Source organism: Leptinotarsa decemlineata, unplaced genomic scaffold (genome assembly GCF_025532065.1).
Source record: "Leptinotarsa decemlineata unplaced genomic scaffold, Ldec_3_MD MMD2_tig00026282_RagTag_RagTag, whole genome shotgun sequence".
Classification (NCBI taxonomy): domain Eukaryota; kingdom Metazoa; phylum Arthropoda; class Insecta; order Coleoptera; family Chrysomelidae; genus Leptinotarsa; species Leptinotarsa decemlineata.
In genome coordinates, this window is record NW_027412668.1 from 7,535,825 (window position 1) to 7,556,938 (window position 21,114).

General features: G+C 35.4%; 1 protein-coding gene across 2 annotated transcripts; it reads left to right on the forward strand.

Moving 5' to 3' along the window:
• The first annotated feature begins 339 nt into the window (after window positions 1-339).
• Window positions 340-19,451, forward strand: inaF-D (trp-interacting inaF-D). 2 transcript variants are annotated; one of them, XM_023165298.2, is made up of 4 exons: window positions 340-548; window positions 2,184-2,487; window positions 6,752-6,945; window positions 19,214-19,451. In XM_023165298.2, exons 2-4 carry the CDS (start codon window positions 2,240-2,242, stop codon window positions 19,387-19,389), a joined length of 618 nt encoding a protein of 205 aa, XP_023021066.2. In that variant the 5' UTR covers window positions 340-548; window positions 2,184-2,239; the 3' UTR covers window positions 19,390-19,451. The 2 variants fall into 2 exon arrangements, with proteins under 2 accessions (XP_023021066.2, XP_074035856.1); XM_074179755.1 differs by lacking the exons at window positions 340-548; window positions 2,184-2,487; window positions 6,752-6,945 and adding an exon at window positions 12,925-13,596.
• The last annotated feature ends 1,663 nt before the right edge of the window (window positions 19,452-21,114 follow it).

Sequence of the window (21,114 nt, forward strand, 5' to 3'; positions counted from 1 at the left end):
TCATAGATATTGTTAATTTTTGTTATCGACGTTAACTTGAATGGTTAATTTGACGTCGTTCTCGCAATTTTGATTCAATTGCGTAATTTCGAATATAAACTCGAAGTTTCGAAAATTAAATCGAATTTGGACATCAAAGTAGAAAGTTCAAGATTAAAGTCGAATTTTCAAGAAAGTAGGTATTATTCAGAATAAAAGTTGTCTTTCTGGGCTTTCCTAAGATTTTTCCAAGACTGTTCCTGTTTATTGAGTCGCGTGGTATATGCCCAACCTCGATTAATGTTAAGTGGCAGATCCTGAACGATAGCAGAAAAAAGTGCAATAACATTCATTTCGCGCATGTCAATTTACTCAAAGAGCATGTCGACGCACCGAACTTTGTTTACACAAACGCCGTGACGCTGATTAAGATAACAAGCGATTCTCGCATTTTCAGAGAAAACTTGTAAAAATCTCCCAGTTTCATTTCCTAAACCGAATTGTCAAGAAATTGTATTCATTATGTTCTAGTGTTTGTTTCTTAGAAGTTTCTCCGAGATATATCCTCGGTAAGTTCGTAGAAGTTTTCTTCATTATCCTTTTTGTGTTTATCGTTATTTGAAAAAATGTTTAGACGAAGCGGTTCAGTTTATATGAAAACATAAACATTGTTGATGTTTTGAGAAAATGATGGATAGGGGGAAACAGAGATGATGTAGTTTGTTAAATTCACTTACAATCTCGATTCGTGTTTTTGCAAAAAAAGTTTATTCACCGGTACCATTATTGTTAAATAGAAAAGTTAAATCAGACAGAATTTGGCATATTGGAAAATCACTAAAAATAGGTATTTTTGGACTACCTCTTCTATACTGCGTGAAAAAAAAACTCTACAATTGATTCAGTTTTTTTAAATTTCAATAATTGAGGTGTTGGAATGGCTATATAACATTTCAAACACCTTCATTATGAATATATAGAATATTACTTTAACAAAAAAATAATAAAAAATAACCGTAAGGAGAAGAGCCTGCCTGAAAAAACGACTCCATCCTAGTTTACATTGAACAAAAATCACTTATTTTATCACTTTTATTATAACTGCAGAGGGATATATCAACTTTGACCTCCTAGGTCTTCTGACTCGACACCTATTGATTTCTAGTCAGTTATTTGAAAGTTGGCATTCATAAGCAATTATATGCTGATATGAACATCTTGCACTAACTAGATGATATAGAAAAAGTTCGACGGTACATTATTAACGGCAGAATGACAAAATGATTGAGCTGCCTAATTAGATTAGTTAGAAGGGTTGATGTTTAATTTTCATTGAGCTTTCGCTGTATTATTTAGATTATCTCCTGAAGAATATCCATTTCAAGTCCACTGTCGGATATTTTATAGACGTTTCTTTAATATCCAGGGATTTCCTCACCTGAATTGGATATCTCCATGATATTTATTGCTGCCTGGCGAAAAGTGATTGAGTATGTATAATATACACATGTACATATATACATTTACATATTATAATTTTCTACAAATATTTAAATTTATTACGGGTTTTCATTGATACATTAACATTTCTGAATAGATTTTTTTATTTATATTTATTATTTTCAACATCGGATACATCAGTAATTACTGTGGTTGATTGTGATGTAGTTGATGAGAAATAAAATTACATATGTTTTCGAATGAAAATTAAAAAGATTCTAGAGAAAACTGCATCGATTGTTGTTCCACGTCTTGTGGTAGGCCCATTTCGGTTATTATTCATTTGTAGTTCTAATTCATCTTGTAGAAAATTTAAAAAAAATTGTCCATCTTCGGACGCGAAATTAACATTGAAATCTCCTGCTAAAATTTGTGGCAACGTATTATAGTTTACTCCTAATTCTTCAGAGCCTACTCGACCGTAACTGTGTGCTCGCACCTCTCTCTCTTGCCCCCACTGTAATATACAAAACTTAACTCTCTCTCTTTCTATCTTCACTAACTTATACCGTCCTCTCAACTTACGTTCGCCTCGCCCGATCACACTTTTCGTCACGCATTCACCAACTTACTCCCCAAAGCCAAGCTTGCGTAAAGAAGTTTTACTTCAAAATAGCTGGCAGTGACAAATTGATACTACAGATTCATTCAAACGTAAAAAAATCGAGGCTACAATTTCATTCTTCATGCCTGTTATTTTCCAGATATTCCTAGACTGCAAATGTGATATAATGACGAGGATCAGACGTAACTAGTCACTATGTCGTCTCAAGAAGACATAAATCCGGAGAGTTCGCTGGACACACCATCGACGACAAACTCGAAGGATTCGTTTTTCGATCCCAAGCCTCAGCCGAAAATCATCAGAGTTTTGACGGTCATGGCATACGTCCTCAGCGTCTCTATGGCTGCGATTCTTCTCTCTATTTATTACATTTTCATGTGGGATGGACGGCCGCACCTTGGAGCGCGAGTCAGTGGTCCCGAGTTTGGTTTGGATAACATCAGGTGAGTTAACAGCCTTCAAGAGGGGTAGTTTTCGACTGGCACTCTGGTGAAGTCGAAAGTGATTTCATATGCGACTATTTCCATTTCCGAGAAAAAATCAAGACCGTCCCGTCTACATCGTATTACGTAGGTACTGCATAACTGTTTTTGTATGCAATAGCAAATGGTTTGCAATATATTTATTCCTTAAAATGATCATTATACAATGATGTGGGTGTCGTCAATGGTAAAGCATGAAAAAAAAGCAATCAAAAGTGTTTATGCATACACATAATAGTCGATATAGGTAATGCCGGACATGAAATTCATTGTAGACTGGTGAAAGTGGTTATTCAAAATATTCATTAATATTTTTTTAACCGTAGTTTGCGCTGATCAGGCCCTATCCCCCGAAGCCCCAATACCTAGCCCTGCACCTTGTGTCAGGAACCTCTATACCCATCATGCGACTGGGGTAGACTAAGGTGTTGAAGACACCATCCTGGCAAGCTATGATGAACCCCTCAGTGTCCGACTTCAGCCCACTCGACCTGAGGAAAGCGAAAGTCAGGCGCTTTGATAAGCCAAGGCCTTCAATGTTATTGAAGAAGACCCCATGCATCGGTTTATCCTTGTGTTTCCACAGAAGTGAGGTGCATCTCTGCGGCTTTTATATAAGCTTTTTGCTGAACGAGTTCCAACTCGGTGACAGAGTTGTGATCACCTCGTTCAGTGTCGAAAACTAAACCGAGTTCATCAGCTGCTCGGGCAGCTGCCCTAAAGAGAAATGCTCCAATTCCTGCTCTCTCATGGTCACGGACTCCTGACGACTTCACAGGCCATACCCAGTACCATTCTGTCATGTAGACACTCCAAACTCAGAAGAGTCCACGGCCTCCCTGTTGTCGGGGGAACTACAACCGTGGAACCAGTGGCGGCGCAAGACCAAAATTTATTGCAGGCAAGGTACATTTTGGAAGGCCCTCTGATGGTGCAAGAAGAAAGGTTTATAGAATGAAAAAAACCCTCGAAATTTTTTATTCATTGAGACACTTACCAAACGTTTTACTAATGTACTTTTTTGGAACATCAAACAAGTTTATTACTTGTTGTCTACATCATGTCTAGGTCGCCGTATCAAAACTCCAGTCATAGTCACTGACACTGCGGCTATATACTCATTGAGACCTTTAAAATGAGGAATTGGTCCTTTGTAGACTGTTCTGCTTGCAGCATCAAGTCAGAATTGAAATGTTATTTATTGAATGCATAATTCCTCTTCATAATCTTGGAAACGAGCTGGTAACATTTGAACAGCTCGAACGGTTTTCATTAAACATATCTAAGAATCATCCCGACAAAATGAGCTATTGAATAGAAGAACCGCATCGAAATATGTCACTTCTTCGATTGACGACTTGTTTATTTTGTGGAAATTCATGTTCACTGAGGATACACTACAAAAACACACTTTTGTCTATTTTCCACTATATTTCTTTATTGTTAATAATAGCCGTAGTAATAGCCGAAACCGGTCAACAATAAAGAAATATAGTGGAAAATAGACAAAAGTGTGTTTTTGTAGTGTATCCTCATCGAAATATGTCTTCTAGAGTGCCACAGACAGACACACAGATTTTCAGATGCACAAGTCAAACTTATAACAAACCTTTTTTGCGTCGGGGCGAGGGTTTAAAATGAAGAAAAAATAATTAATTGAAGAAACAAAAATTTTCTACTTTCGGTTTTACTGAATTCCCTAATTATTGGTGATGTTTTGATGCTATAATCTACTTAGATAAAACTGCCGTAGCTGAAAGTCTTTCTTGACCCATTGTATTTCTTGAATAATTTTTTGTTTTCAATTTTGAAAAACTTTTTTCAGCGGAAGCAGTACTTGCAGGTAATTTGGGTAAATTTATTTCAAACCATTCTCTATAATACATTGAAGCATATTATTATGTCTTCAATGGATGAATTTGGAATATTATTTTCTAGTTCTTCATATAATTCGTTAGAATGAAAGTCATTGCTCTCACCTACTTGCAAGACTGTGTGTGAATCTCAACAGTTTTTCAGTATTTGCTCTTCTGGAATTTTTGTCACCTTTTTTAAGTCATAGAAAAAAACAAAATTTTTAAAATGCTGATATAAATCTCGAATCAATATTGCTTATCATATAATCAATCATGGTATTATGAAATTTTGCACATACCGGCTTTTGGCAGACTTCATAATCATACATTCTTTTCTTTTAAATATATTCTTTCATCATTTTTTGGCAAATCATAACTGCTTTTCTCAATGAACTGGCGAGCGTAGGCAAGCATTTTTCGAATCCAGTTTATCGAAATTCTTTGATCCAGTCACAAAATGTACGCAAATGTTCAATAGTAATGATTAATTGGACTTGTACAGATTGCCATCATTTGCTTATGGTATTGACACCCGTTAATAAAGATGAGACAAAGATGAGAATTTTTCAATTTATCAATTTTATAATATGACATAGTTTATCAGAAAATGAAATATATTCACGAATGTTTCATTTCGTGCGCCGAAAAGTGTAATATCTTTGGATTGAAAATTTTCTAATGTATTGATTATACATTTTTCAAAATTTATTTTCGGCTTTGAGGCGCGAGACCCTTTGCACCGCGAGGCCGTGGGCGGTCGCCCAAGCCTTACGCCGCCTCTGCGTGGAACGGACGATTTGGGATGCAAACTCCTATAGAGATGCATCATTAATATTATTATTATTATGAAAGCAACCATCCACGAGATACTCTCTGATTCTCCGTTTGAATAGTAAAATTGATAATTTGGTTAAGGCTTTCGCGGCCGAGATTTTCAGTGTTACTATCTTCATTCGGGTTTGAAGGCCGTCGTACTTTGGAACTGCATCCTGACGTTTCGCCAGCACGAGTCACTGGCTTCTTTAGAGATTTATTTATCTTGATGATTCATCGATGGCTGGTGATTTCTAGTTCGTAGTTTTTATATATGTTGACTCAGGATGCAGTTTCAAACTACGACGGCTTTTAAACCCGAATGAAGATGGGAACACTGACTAAAATTGATGCAACACTTTAAATGTTGGAAGGTAGACAATTGAAAAATGTTGAGCATGCTAGAGATGTCTTCTTTTCGAATAAATTTTGTACGATGTTGTTGTAGTTTGATTACAATCGATAACCTTGATGGAAGAGTAGATATTCACCATCACAAATGAATTTATTATTATTTTCAAAGACATACAAATACACTTCGTTACATACAAACGAACAATAGCTAAGATAATGTCATTCTTGATAGACCAATAGTACATCCAAGTATTGTTTTTTGAACTACAGCTCAGATGCAGTAATTACAGAGTAATTACTGCATCTGCAGTAATCTGCATACTGCAGTAATGTTAGTTACAAACACAAGTGGTATAAAACCATAGGAAGTTTTTCATGATATTCTCATATCACGTAGTAACGGCTACATTCATCAATTTATATATCACGTGAGTGCAAGGACCTTGCTAAAATTATCCGGGTGATCATTTATAGACCAGTTTCGGAATATTTTTCCTTACCACTCCCAGGCAGATCAAATCAAGACCACAATTTTTAGCATTTTACTGTGCCACAAGTATAATGCTAAAAGAACCTTAGCTTTATACTTGTGCCAAGACAGCAGTGGCGGCTGGTTCTCGACTGATTTCATATGGTTTCTCCTCCGCTTAAATGAACCTTCTTCCGAGACTCTGGAGACGTTTCAAGTACAATGAAAGAATAACAGTTTTCATGTCATGAAAAGTCATGCTGTGTATCAAAACTCTAAACATAAATCAAATTTGACGACTGTGTCGAGGAGATATTTATTTTGTTGACGTGATCGCTATATTTTGATATATTTACTAGTACATACTAAACAACAACACATACAACAACAAACACAATTACATAAAACATTCTCAAAAAATATTATTGCATTAAAACCTGGTCAAGTTTGTGATTCTACATATTTTATTAGAATTTTTCCTCACTTGTTTATTATAATTTCCGTACACCACTGGAAGAGACAGATTAAGTCATTTATGAGAATTTGGTGCCTACTATTTTGGATCTAAGTATAGTATAATGCATTCTTTTTATTTTAATTTTATATTTTCACTTATTTTGTTGACGTACAATAATGGCCTTTTCAAAAGGTGGTTGCACCAACTTGTACCAGAATTTTATTAAACAAAGATATAACTTTTTCAGAGTATATGAGTATGTTTTTTCATTTTCAGTATACCTGAATTCCAACCTAAATCCAGTACCACTCTGATTTCATTTCACTTTGGAAAAACAAACCAGTCGCTACCAACATTGGGAAAACTATCAGCAGAATCTTTTGAAAAAGACACAAATCATACACGTGCCAGCTTGTTATATTTACCAACTTTAGAAGAAAATTCCACATTGGATCATAAAAGTAGTACAGGTTAGATTTATTTTTTATATATTATGATTGTACATCGATCGAAAATGATGTATAATAATTTGTACATAATATAATTTGATGACTCAAGATTCTTTTAAATACCTGGTGAGAAACTAAATGAAATATTTTGTTCTGTTGGGACGATAAAAGAATGCACATGCGCCTCCAACAAAATTCACGATAAAACACATACTTCTATATAGCATCCGTTTCTTCGTCTAGTGAAAAATGCAACAAAATACAGTTAACGTTTGCATTTAATCAGAGAGAGCTCTTATTCAGATGCGTTCACTCAATAGATACATAAAAGAGAGATAACTGAACAAACGTGAGTCGTCTGCAATTTCTTTGATTTTCAGACCGTTTGATAGTTTATATTATTTTGATTTTGCTTATTGAAAAGTTATTCCGGCTTCAATTTTTTATACGAAATAAATAGTTGTTTTCACAACTAATTGTTCATATCTCACAGTAGTTCAAACATTCGTCTAAAAACTGTCATTCTCTTCGTGCAGCAAAAAATAACTAGGAAAGTACAGAAACTGTAGAACACAAATGCGATCATAATTATTACACTTGACAAATTTTGACTCTGTTTTATCAAGTGAAATTACTATTATTTTGGTTATTCAATTAACTTAAACTAAGGACACGAGTTGAAACTTGTTGAAGTTTTTTATAAACTTTCAATGCCATTTCAATATGTTCAGAGCTTTATGTAACTTGTAAGGAATCCTTTCGTGGAGCAATTCCATTTGCGTTACGTAATACAATCAAGTGACCTTAATATTCAGCTGGGGATAATCTATCGAATTGCAGAGGAGGGAAACCTATCAAAATTAATTAATGCGACTGATGTACACGGCGAGTTCAAAAATTCTGAGAATCATTCGTTGAGGTTGTTTTGAAAGTTTTGTCCGATTTTTTCCATGTGTTTTGTTCATCAAATCAATCAATCAAAAATGTACTTTATTGTCAAAGAAAAAAAGTCTTATTAACAAAGCTTAAATAAATAAAAAACAGTCAATTCACAGTAACAATGGAACATTATAGATTCTAACGCTACATGTAGACAGGACATAAGATTCTACAAAGCAGTTAAGAATTGATTTACATGTATAGATAAAATAAATAAATCAGTCGGTTCGACCTCAAGGGTTCAGGTACACAAAATCTGTCTTCAAGATATTCTTCCAAGCTATAATATGCTTTCTTGAGTGAAAATTCTTTCACATGTTTTCGGAATGTTTTTGACTCCATTATACTTTTTATTTCAAATTTCATTTCAAATATTATGGAATTTTTTGTTGATGTTGAAATTGGTTTTGGCAGAGGAAGGAAACGTATTTTTTCTCATTTGAATTAGACATACTGTTTATAGAATTAAGATGCAGTAGATTGTTAATATTCTACTCCTTATGAAGAGTGGTCTACAGTGGTCCAAACGCTTGGCTACATATTGTACCTATATCTTGATGCAATCTTGTTTGTAGAACAAACACTGATTGCATCAACTGCTTGCTACATAAACCCCAGAAAGCGATACCATACCTCAGATGAGACTCGACTAATGAAAAGTAAGATGTTTTTCCTGTTAATATTCCCAACTTCTTGGTGATGACCCTGATTGAGGTGTTTTACGTGTTCATCAAACTTCAGGGTATTATATCAATCCATAATCCCAAGAATTTCGTGCACGTCTTATTTTCGATGACATGCTTCTGGAGGCTTAGGTTTCCCGAAACAAATTTAAACTGAATTATGTTAGTTTTATTCACATTGAAACATAAAGAATTGGTATCACACCAATATTTGACTTTCTCTAAATCAGTTTCAATTATATTTCTCAGGGAGTCTGTATTATTTCCATGCCATAGTAAAGTTGTATCGTCTGCAACTTTCCTTGTTTGTCGATATTAGAAGGTCATTCACATAGATAAGGAACAAAATGGGACCGAGCACTGATCCTTGGGGACTCCACAGGTGATTTTCGAAATATGAGAATTTTTGTTCTGCAACTTTACCATTTGAATTCTATCTGAAAGATAAGATCGGAACCAATTAAGGGTTGTTCCTTTGTTCCATATATCAATGAATATTCTACTATGTAGTGGTACATACTAATCGATAGAGAATTTTGTGCTCTACGCTACCGAAATAGCCTGAAAAATAAACCAGGCATTTGGCAATGATAGTGTTCGATGTTGATTTCCGAAATTTCGTTACGGAGATCTTAGTCGCGAAGATGAGTCTCGAAGTGATCGACCTACAGTAATCCAGGACGGGTATTTGAGAACCCTCTGCTGGGAAAGGTTTGTTCTTCTTTGCTTTTGCGCCACCAAAACGATCCTTTTTTTGGTTCAGATCGTCACTTGTGATGAAAAGTGGATCCTCTACGACAACAACAGATGTTCAGGGCAGTGGTTGGACACCGATGAGCCAGGCACTTTCCAAAGGCGAACGAAGATACAGCCCTTACTGCCCTTCTGACATGTTGGATCGCATATTGAAACGTTAGTCCCTCCTAATCATCGCCGTCGACATCATTTTCATTTTTTTCTACCTACACTTAATTTTGAAAAACCGGCGACGCCTCACAAGCCACATCGCCCCCATTAACAATGCTTTATTTTACAACCGACAACACCGAACTGTTTGCGCTGCCAAACGTTTGTTATCGTTGAAACGGATCAGTTCGATAGCATCTCCATCTCTCTCACACTCATATGACAAACCGGCCCCTCTCACTTTTACACACACACTCTTATGAAAACCCATCCTCTCGCTCTTACACACACTCTTATGGAAAATAAAATTTGGGGTTATGTTTAAAAAAAATTGTGCCAACTACTGCTTTAGATTTCTACTCAGGCCGAAACGGCCTTCATCGATTTCATCAAATCCCAAACACACAATTTTTATGCTGAGGGAATTGATCGACTTGTTTTACGTTGGCACTGATTCAAATGGGCGCTTATTTCTATTTACTAAGATATTATAGTTTAAGGTAGACTCATAAAAACGGACAAAACTTTTGAAATAACCTAATATAATGTTTTAAACTCAATTATCACCTACCAAAGTTGATGGCTGATTCATTTCATCTCTTCCTGATTCAATAATCATAATAATAATATCTTCCAATAATAAAAGTTTTGTTTTCTGTTTCCTTCTCAACTGTTCTTTAATTTGTATCTAGATTGGTCGGACGTCTCTTCTATTTATACATTATGATTCTGATCAAACTTGATGGTGATTAAATTGTGCAAGTTTACCTTCTTGCAACATTGATCTTTAGAAATAGATATCATCTTTTATTTCTTGTCAAATGATACACGATATAACCGATGGACTTAATATAATGATGTTTACTCTCCAGCTAAAAATAAGAGGATATATTGATTTCTTGCCACAAAGGTGAAATATCGAAAAATATCATGCCAACGTGAGAATTTGAACAGTCTAAACTCAATTTCCTATACTTTCAAGGCTGAAATTTGTATGCAAAATATAGGGCGACACGGATAAAATATTTCAAAATGAAGTTTTTATCATAATGATGGGTAATCAGTCGGTCTCTTTTTCTCTTATCAGTCACCCACGAAAGGTTAAGCTGGTGATTTATGCTCGTGTTATAAGCTATCATTTGTTTCGATTTTTTGCATCGACCTGTTTCTGCTTCACATAAAAGAAGATCGTATACCTAATAGGGATCCATGGATTCTCTTCGCCAAAAAACAGATGAAGCTATATCTGCTGGGAGGTCTAAAATCAACATCCTCATTATCAATGCTGGGCTTGTTCATCGCATGAACTTGTTGAATATATTACCAAAGCAGATTTGCATTAAGATTGTTGCATTATCATAACCAAAAATAAATTATCAGTAAAAACATTATTTCAAACAAACTTTCGTTCACATCATCCGAAAAGAAGAAAAGGAACTTTGAAATGAATCAAACACATCAGGTTATTATCTTATACACTTTGTATGATATAAAAGCATGTCGCGAGATTTACCAAATGTTTCTCTTAGAAATATGAAAGTGAAAAAATAAAAATTGAGATAAAAAAAAAGTGAAAGGGATAAACAATATCAATGTGATTAAAAAATATAGCACAGAAAAAATGACAAAATAAATTTAGCATACTCCAGTGTACAGGTAAAATATTATATAGTAGAATACCTGAATTCCACAGTAATCAATAAAAAAAAAGTATGAGCTTCTACCTATTTGATAACTGATAATTTGACGTGAGCTTAGGTATAAACCAATTAAAAATTTAAATATTAAAAAAAATATTCTACAAACTCATGTTTGTGTGTTATAAAGGAATTACCAATTTCCATATTAGAGAAGAATTATTCAATTCTATCAGTGGTCATTCAATGAATTTTCAGATTTCTTGAATTTATTGATTTCCAACTATTTCAAAAAATGGGTTTTCAACCCTTCCCTTCTGAATGTAACACATCATAGTCATGATTAAACTGTGCCCCTCTGCCAAAAGGTGGTTTGAAAATATGGAATTGGAGTTCACATTTAAAAAACTAATTATATGTCCTTTTATTCTCTGGAAAAAGGCTCTACCTGTTTGACTAAATATAAAGTTTTCAAAGTAAACATAACCCATGCCGTCTGTCAAATTCAGCCTGATGTATGCGCCAAAGTCGTGGGAAATTGGATATTTTGATGCGCCCCACCCAGAGAAGTCGTGGCGGACATTTGAACGATGTAATATTCGACACACAATGGCATCAATAGATCTTTCAAAATAATAAAAAAAATCGATACACTTTGTTGTATTTAGATTTAAAAATTGTTAGCGCTCAATGGAAGCGCTTCATGAATCAGCCCAAATTATTATTCGTCCTATAGGCGAGCCAATACAATTTTTCAAATGATGTTCTAGGTGGGCTCACCAATGTCAATGTCCTATGCCACTAAAGGTATCTGCCCACTATACCGTAACAAACCACGACCGTAAACGTACCGGCACATGCTAAAAAATATTCTTTCATACGATTTATATGAACCAACGTCCACTAAACAGTTCCGTCACCGGTCCGGCACGTAGCGTAGCATGCACGTGCCATGCCAGTATTCGACTCGAGAATATTTTGCCGGTGCCGATACGCAACGTGCATGGCACGTGACGATGCTAAACCGTAGGTCTCCGGCAGCGAAACGGTGTATAAACAGGTTGTAAATCATTTTCAATTTTATTTGGCAATACATTCCAATGAAATGTAGATAATCTCATAGCCATATTCGTTCTTCGTGGTAAACTCTTCTATACGCTCACACAACACTGATGAGTAAGCCGGAATAACATACAATACTTCACATTACCTACAGTTGTCAAACGGATATCTAATGGTCATGATACCCGTATGATACAGGCATTTTACCCGTATGACACGATCATTATACATGTTGCTTACGGGCTTAGAACACGGTTGATCCATGATCCGTGTCGTGTTATTTTCCGTGTCTGATACGGTCCTAGCACGGCCATGGTTGGTACTGTATAGTGGGCAGAGACTTTTACTATCGTTTCTTGAAGTGGTTAATGACCTGGTAAATGACTTGTTTTCATAATTTTTTTGAAGAATGGGGTCGATAATATCTACCTTGCAAAACTGCTTTCTTGCAGTAAAATATTCAATAGTCTGTGAAGCATACTACTGCTACTTCATGCTGATAGAGATGTAAGAAATTATGTATGACAATGGAAGATGGAACCATCTTTTATGGATTTGCGGTTATATAAATTATTCAGTAAAAATCTCAGTGTTCCTTGAGTAACCTTCAGAGACCTTTTAGGTTCGCTGTAATAGGAGAAGAGTATAGTGAATAATAAAATACTTGGAATTACAAATTTGGTAAGAATTTCTCAATATCTTTGTAAATTACGTTTGAACGAAACCGCCAAACATGCGCGAGAAATCTGGACCAGCTGTTTGGTATTGATTTTCCGGCACGAAACCAAGAGAATTTGAAATCAAAACAATCGCGTCCTAATTTCAGAAATTACTCGACAATACTCTAAAATTAAAAGTACCTAGTCATTACACATAGTCTGTTCCGGCGAAAATTGAAACAGTTTGCCGCATATTGTTGGCGACGTTAGAAGAAAAATGCAGTGAGTTACCCCGTTCTGAAAGTGCTAGTATGGCCTTAACGGTAGCGGTGTTCTGATTTCAAAAAACCAATAAAACGACCCCAATTGTGACCTCGAACAGTTTCATACATAAAAAAAAGTACCTACACAGAAAAATCAGCGTGGCTTTGACGTTACTAAAAAACGCTTTCATTTTTCTTTTTGAAAAAATGTCCTACAAAGCCACAAACGGTGTCAATCAGAGCGACTCCCAACAATGGAAGACGGCCTCCCTCCTGGACACCACCGTAAAGTTTGCAGGAGAAGAGGCGAAAGACAGACTGTACGAGCCGAAGCACAAGAAGAAGCTGGTCAGAGTGTTAACGGTAGTCGCGTACGTGTTCTTTGTGTCTCTTGCCGCTATCATGTTGAGCCTGTACTACGTATTTTTGTGGAACGGGGATCAGAAAATAGCTGCGAAGTATGTGACTAGTACACCGAGGCGGCAGAGATTTTACGGTCAAAATTGTGACAACATTTTGGCAGGTGAGAAGGTTTTCAGTTCTGTAATTTTGTTTAATAATAATAGATAATTCATTTCCCAAGAGACAAAATATTGAATTGGAATAATCAAGTCTAGAAAAAAAACATACATGGTATATTTTAACAAGTTCAAATTCAGAGCTTTGGAATACCAAAACTCGCCGTTAAAAATTCTAAACATATAAAAATGTTATATATATAACAGAAACATTAATGACCATATCTTCTGAAAAGAATTCATCTGTTGAATAAAAACATCTTGTAACAAGTAATTTTTTGAGTTGCTTTTTGAAAGTCAATAACGAAGAACAGTTTTTCAATTCACGCGGTAGTTTATGAAATGCATGTAAGCCATTATTAGCAGGAGAGCAGAAATGTACTCTATTTTTACAAATTGGTATGTGGAAGTATATATATATATATATATATATATATATATATATATATATATATATATATATATATATATATATATATATTCACAAAACTATCTCTATTCTTGAAAATATAGAGACTCATTTCAAAGATATATAACGATGGAAGTGTTAAGATTTCATATTTGCTGAAAAAACTTTTACAGTTCTCGGTACTAGGCACATTCATGATGCACCTGATAGTTTTTTTTTGTGCAATGAAAACTTCCTGAGACGTGGTTGACCATCTCCAGAAACAAACACCATAGCGCAAACGACTCTCCAGTCGCCCGTAATATACCATCAGCAATTGAGAATGTGTAAGTACCGTTCTCAAATTTTTCAGAAGATAGCACTGCGAATGAAGCGCTTATATCAGACTCGAACAATGTACTTTCCAATTGAGATGTTCATCAATGCACATTCCTAAAAACGTGACATGGGTGGCAGATTTGGAAATTGGTTTATCATTTACAGTGAGATCGAGTTTTGTACAAATTTTTTGACGGTTGTGAAACCGAAGATATTGTGTCTTATCCACATTGAAGAATAATGAGTTGTTATATGGCCGTGTAGCCAATGACCGGATCAGCTCATTACAACGTGTTCCGAGCATTTCATCAGAATGATCTGACACAAGTACAGAGATATCATCTGCATACATTGTAACATGAACCTGTTCACATAGTTTTTCAATATTAATAATATATAGTAGAAATAACACAGGACCCAAAATAGAACCCTGTGGAACACCTACGGTGATATCAGCTAATGTAGAAATTGTAACCCTCAACTCATTGCACTGTTCATTTCTCAAACATACATAGGTACTGTTTGCGATTTTGTAGAAAGCTTGTAATCCATGTCAGTTCATTGTCTTTTATACCATAATGGCATAGCCTCTTTATCAAAATATCAGTCAATCTGCCAATAGATTTAGGTAATTATATTATAATTTCGTTCTGTTGATCTCACGTTGAAAGGCAAGACCTTGTTAATCCTTAGCTTGAGCGAATTTCGACGTCCGAGGGTTGTCGTTAGTAGAGAAGCGACAGCTGGTTAACGGAAAAATAAATTTCGTTTGAAGAAATGGGTTTTTATTGATGAGTTAATAGTATATATTCTTCATTTCACTGCGGGTATAATGTAAATTTTATGGACTTCTCCGTAAAAGAAGGGGATTTTTCGTTTTGAAAATAATAAAGGATTGCATCTTGATGTCATTTCCGGAATACGTTTATTTAGGGAAAGTAAATTCGAATTTCCAACGTTCTATAAACATAACATAACCTGAATCATATTTGAATGTCAGAAATTATTTACAAAACATGATAGAAATTTTGTGTATGATGACAAGCGGAGTCATTTTAACATTATGAAAATATGCATGAAAAGGGAAAAAAGTGTATCAATACATTCATATCATTCACCCCTTACTATATTTACAAACGTCTTTCGAATGGCAGTCATAAACACATAATATATGCAAGCGAGACATACGTGGATTGTTAAAAAAATAAGGTGAATGTTCAAATTTCGCGGGCTACATACATTCGATTAGCGATTTTTTTTTTTTCATGTTGGTACTCTCGTATCGAACATATGTTCACAGTTTCAGCTGTTTAACATGTTTAGTTGACAGTGACATACGGTGATTGTACTCTGAGCCAGAAAAATGTTTACAAGTGGTATAAGCTTTTCATATAAGTTCGAAATGTGAAAGACGACGCCCCAGTACATCAACAACCGATGAAAATGTTGAGAAAGTGAGAAAAATTGTTATGGAGAATTGTCGAATCACCATTAGAGAAGTTACTGAGTATGCCGCCATATCGGTTGGCTCATGCCATGCAATTTTTTCGAAAATTTTGGGTATGTGCGTGCGGCAGCGAAATTAGTTTCAAAATTGCTGAAGTCAACGGCGATCCAGATTTGCCTAAAAAGGTCATAACTGGTGATGAATCATGGGTATACGTATATAATTAATCCTCAGCCAACGTATTCACCAGATTTGCCCCCCTGCGACTTCTTCATGTTCTCAAGATTGAAGAGACCCATGAAAGGACGGCATGATAATAACCGAATCGCTGGGTGAGCTCAAGGACATACCAAAAAGTGCATATCAGAACTGTTTCGAGGATTGAAAAAGACTCTGGCACCAGTGTTTTGTATCCGAGGGGGACAACTTCGAAGGGAACAAAATACAAATTGATGAATAAATGAATATTTTTTGAGAGAAATGAAACCTTATTTGTTGAAAAGAGAGCGTATATTCAACACAGTGTTTTGCCATCCAGTTTAGTAATTAGTCATATTTCATGTCGCTTGACTTTTTCTGTTGTTTTTCCGTTTTTTGAAAACTCGTCGGGAATTTCAAAACATTCTTGTATTTTCTTTTTATGTTGACAGCTAGCAAAATTTGTTTCTTCAACAAATTAATACAGTATTTCCCCAAACAGTAAATGTAAAAAGGTTTTTGAAAATATTTACATATGTATGTTGGGAAATTTTGGGCCATGAAGATAGAAAATAATAATAGTAAAAAAATTATTAAAAAATAAAAATGAGAGAAAAGAAAAGGAGAGGTAATAAGAAGAGGGAAAGAACCAGGAGGAGGTTGGGATTTCCCAACATGCATAAATTGAAGAGAATTCGGAGTTGTTTGAAATCTTCAAAATAGTTTAATTTCTCCCAAGTAAGAAAACAGTCCTGAAAACAGTCCACAAATTTTGCAGTGACAATTTTATAAAATCCCAACTTTTCGCTGTTTTTTCGACTTGGAAAAGTTGGGAAATTTCGGGCCAAGAAGATAGAAAAAATAATAGTAAAAAACAATAAGCATAATATTATTTAAGTGTTGTTTCCTTTCATTTGTATTAAATATTCCTATACATGGTGGATATGGTGGAAGACCAAGGGCCTTGATCCAAAGTAGGATAATTTCCATTATTATTTTTATAATCACCAAAATTTATTTTTGTTTGTGCATACCCTAACGGGCATAGGCATTCAGCCAATCTTTGGATAGCTGAGTAAGAAAATTATTATATTATAGTAGTAACTAATTCCTCGACTTTCATTTCTTCGAAAGTTGGGAAATTTTGCTGGTGGGGTTGGGAAAATTTGGATTCCTTCCCCCTTGGTTTTTTTTCGTTACGGCCCTGAGTGTTAGTGAATCGTTATACAGAATTGTCTAAAGAATCTTGTAGTACCAAACGTTTCATATATGCTACTGTGGCAGGCATTTTCAATACAACGAATATAGTATCTCGAAGTCTCGACAACGACTGACTGAAGAGATCTGTGATCACGCGTATTTAATGGCATAGGCTGGAGGGGGTGGGAAGTCCGCATTTCTGCCAGGTTGTTCTGATTGATCCACGTTGTTGACGGTGAGCTCATTATAAAAGTTTGTTACTATGTTTTACGAATCCCTATTTCCCATTTATCATTACGCCAAGATTTATTGCTTTTTTTAGCCATAAGAAGCTCAAATTTCTTTTTATTAATGATATCACAAATATTTTTGTAAATTTAGATCAGGGATCAGGGAGAGCTTCTCAACTCTCCAACTCCTTATCCAATAACTAAACCTGAAAGGTTTGGTGGTGCAGCCAGGAAACGACGGGGTACCTTATGAAACCGCCTTGCACCAAATTCTTGAGCGGCGTACGCAAAATCTGACTCAGGTGGAGGAGCAAACTCATCATGCGCAGGTTATCAAACATTTGTGCTCAAGTGATGATTCACCAAAACCAGAGGCGAAAAAGCCCTACACGGGTGAATCTAAGGCATCGTCAGGTGTAGCTGACGTACAAGAACCTTCATATGGGAAGGTTGTTGTGGGTATCAAAGTGGGAATCTTGCACCTTGACTATCCGACTACCTCATTAACGATGAAACAGCAGAGCATATACTTTGTGCCTGCCCCGCTGGGGACCGAATCAGGTTTTTAGAGTTTAGCAGAGCCGTACTCTTACCATCTGACCTGAAAGACCACTCACCATACAAACTAATCGGCTTCGTTAAGATGCTGGGTTTATTTAGTCGAGTGTGAATAGGTGTGAGCCACAATAAACCCTTGTGGGTTGCGGTGGAGGGTTGAATAGACCCTCCACCGCAACCTATCCTCGGTACATAGCAATTAAAAATACTTATGTGGGAAACCTGTCATACTGTTTATGTTGGAATTTATAAAATGAGACATATATTTATTACTTTGAAGAAATAAATCGAGAAAAATGTTTCATAGAATCAGATATTTGAGTCGATTGTAACGAATTTTCTAATAAAAAAAATGAGACAATGACATTTTCAGGCCTGATTTTATATCAACAGAATGTTAAATTGTTTTCTCAAAACTAAAAGTCCTTGGAGAATTTTCAATTTACAAACATTTTCGAATATTTATGATGAAAATTACTTATTTAAGTTTATCTTATAAAAATATGGTTAAGTCAATTTTAGGCAAATAAACGTCTCTACACGCCACATTTTGGTTTTCTATACAAAATTGAAGCTTACAGATCTCGTATCTCATTATATCGATTAAAAAGTAATATCTTTCTGAAAATACATAAAAAGAGACTAAACCTAATGACCACTCTAAGTAGTCTTCTGCTGTTTCGAGTTAGAAATCTAGCATATAGTTCACTTTTTTCTATTTCTTTTTTATTGCCTCTCTAGGAGAGCATTTAGATTCTCTTCTCCTTAATTTTCACCTCATGAAAATCTCTGTGAAATGTTTATTCACTAATCTTTGTGTTTTTACAAAAATACAGTTGGCGAAAATGTATTTAGGTACCAATGCCTTCATGGTTTCAAGTTGCAATACTCAATGTCATATGAAGAACAATATCAACTTGCTGGAAATCAAACCACAGACTTCTAGAATCTACGTGGAGATTGAAAGTTTCTCTTATAAGTGAAATTTCAAATTAATGCCCTTTTAAATATCATATACTTTGTGTAGAGTTACTGTGTGTGTTATCTATTTCAATGTTTGGCATATAAAATAAATCGATTTCTGTGTACTTCATTTCTACAGATGTTCTATACATTTTTGTAAAGTTTTCATTGATTTTATCTCAGAGGAAGTTCACCAATTTCTTATGGAGAACTAGAAAGTTAGAAATGTGTATCCCAAAAACTGATCCCTAATGAAAAAATATTTCTTTTTTTTACTCATATATAAACTTTTATTACAGAGATGCAGCAACAGTTCATAGCAGTAGAATCTGAGCAGCTGAGAGCCTACACGACAGATTCACCAACATACGATGAGAACACCACTGAATCCATTGACTACGATGGCTTGGAAGATCTAGGAAAAACTAGCCCATTTATTAAAAAGTTGATGGGCAATTACGAAGCAGACTACTAGTTGAACTTATAGTAAATTTTGGATTAGGTGTAAGAGGTTGAAATAAAAATACCTTGGATATGTTCGAGACTGAAGATCTAGAAAAAACTAGCCCATTCATTAAAAAGTTAATGGGCAGTTATGAGGGAGACTACTAGTTGAATTTATAGCAAATTTTAGATTAGGTGTAATAGGTTAAAATAAAAATACTTTGGGTATGTTCGAGACTGAAGGCTCAAGTTGAAATAAAAGTGAAGGAAAAATGTATGTGAGAATTATGATAGAAAAAATTTGATCACATATTTGGAATGGGGCATTTATACACTGCTCCCAGTGAACAGAACTGTAACAGTCAACCTGACATCAGGAAATGAACAACACTAATAATTCCCGAACAATAACTTGGTCTATATATACCTATAACACATACACCTGTACTTTCTGGCAAAGTTCACTGCTCAAAAGAAATATTAGAATTCGTTCCAAAGTACACACTGCATATCTGATTCGGAAGACTATAAAAGCCATATAAATAAGGAATATTATTTGAATCATCTAAAGGAACAATTTGTTCAGGCCAGTCTCAACTCCCTACACTGTAGGTTAATGAACTGACACCTATCAGAAAACATCTACTACCCTGGGTAATATCACGAAGGGCGTTGGATTATATCCGACATTTGTCAGTGCGGGATTCTTCACTGAAGTTATTTCTGCATATGCTGTTGGTGATACAACTGCCGCACTCGTCTGGCAACTCGTCAGTGCAAGGTACAACATAAAGTCGATGATTTCCGATAATTGAAAATCGAATTCCTTCAGAGTAGCATTCCTCGAACTAGTCTGAAGCAGATTTGTAATCGCGCCATCTGCCTGTGAACGAGGTAACCAACCGTATATCCGAAATCCGGCTGGCTACAAATCAAATCATCTAAAGGAACAATTTGTACAGACCAGTGGCAACTCCCTACACTATAGGTTATTGGACTGACACCTATTAGAAAACAACTACTCTCCTGGATAATACCACGAAGGGCGTTAGATTATATCTGACAGGTTTCAGTGAAATGCCTATTGAATGCTTTCAAAAGCCTGGAAATAGCAAATTATAGCACAACGGCTATGAGCAATGGTGTTAAGAACTTAGCTCTAGTTGACGCCAGCTCAGCGAGTTGAGAAGAATACTAGTAGTAGTAAGTAAATATGTACAAAATGTGTGGGACTGTTAGACCTTATTCAAACTCGACCAAATGAGACTAGCTTCCTAGTTTCCTAATGGAATATTGAAGAAATTCCACTCGATTGGTTGATATGAGGTTGTCAGATGGTCAGGATGCAAGATTCACACCTTAACGACTGCAGAAACCTTTCCATTTCAGGGTATCTTTAAGACAGCTATACCTGACGTTACGTTAGATTTGCCGATGCAGGGATTTTTCTTCTCTGGTTTGAGGGAATTTTATAGCTTGAGCATAAGCTACTCAAGGGAAGTTTATTTCCACCTGCTGCAGATTCTGCTTCTACTACTCGAGAGCAAATTCCTGAGTTATCCTGCTCCTGCGAAGCCGTAGGTTTGTTACCAGGATCGAGAATCGAAGAACTGAATAGCTCTTGCTCTTGATCCGATGTTACAGGAAGGACTGTTGGGCTCATTTAGTTGACATGCATCTCCTTCATAGACTAAGGGTCAGATTCTTTGGTAACCACATAGTCCAAAAAGGGTCCCACAAGTAGCTAGGAAAAGAA

Excerpts from the sequence above, each read along its gene's own strand:
- inaF-D (XM_023165298.2), top strand. The coding sequence starts at position 2,240 with ATGTCGTCTCAAGAAGACATAAATCCGGAGAGTTCGCTGGACACACCA. Across the intron at positions 2,488-6,751 it reads TTTGGTTTGGATAACATCAG|TATACCTGAATTCCAACCTA; the intron begins GTGAGTTAACAG and ends TTTCATTTTCAG. Across the intron at positions 6,946-19,213 it reads GGATCATAAAAGTAGTACAG|AGATGCAGCAACAGTTCATA; the intron begins GTTAGATTTATT and ends CTTTTATTACAG.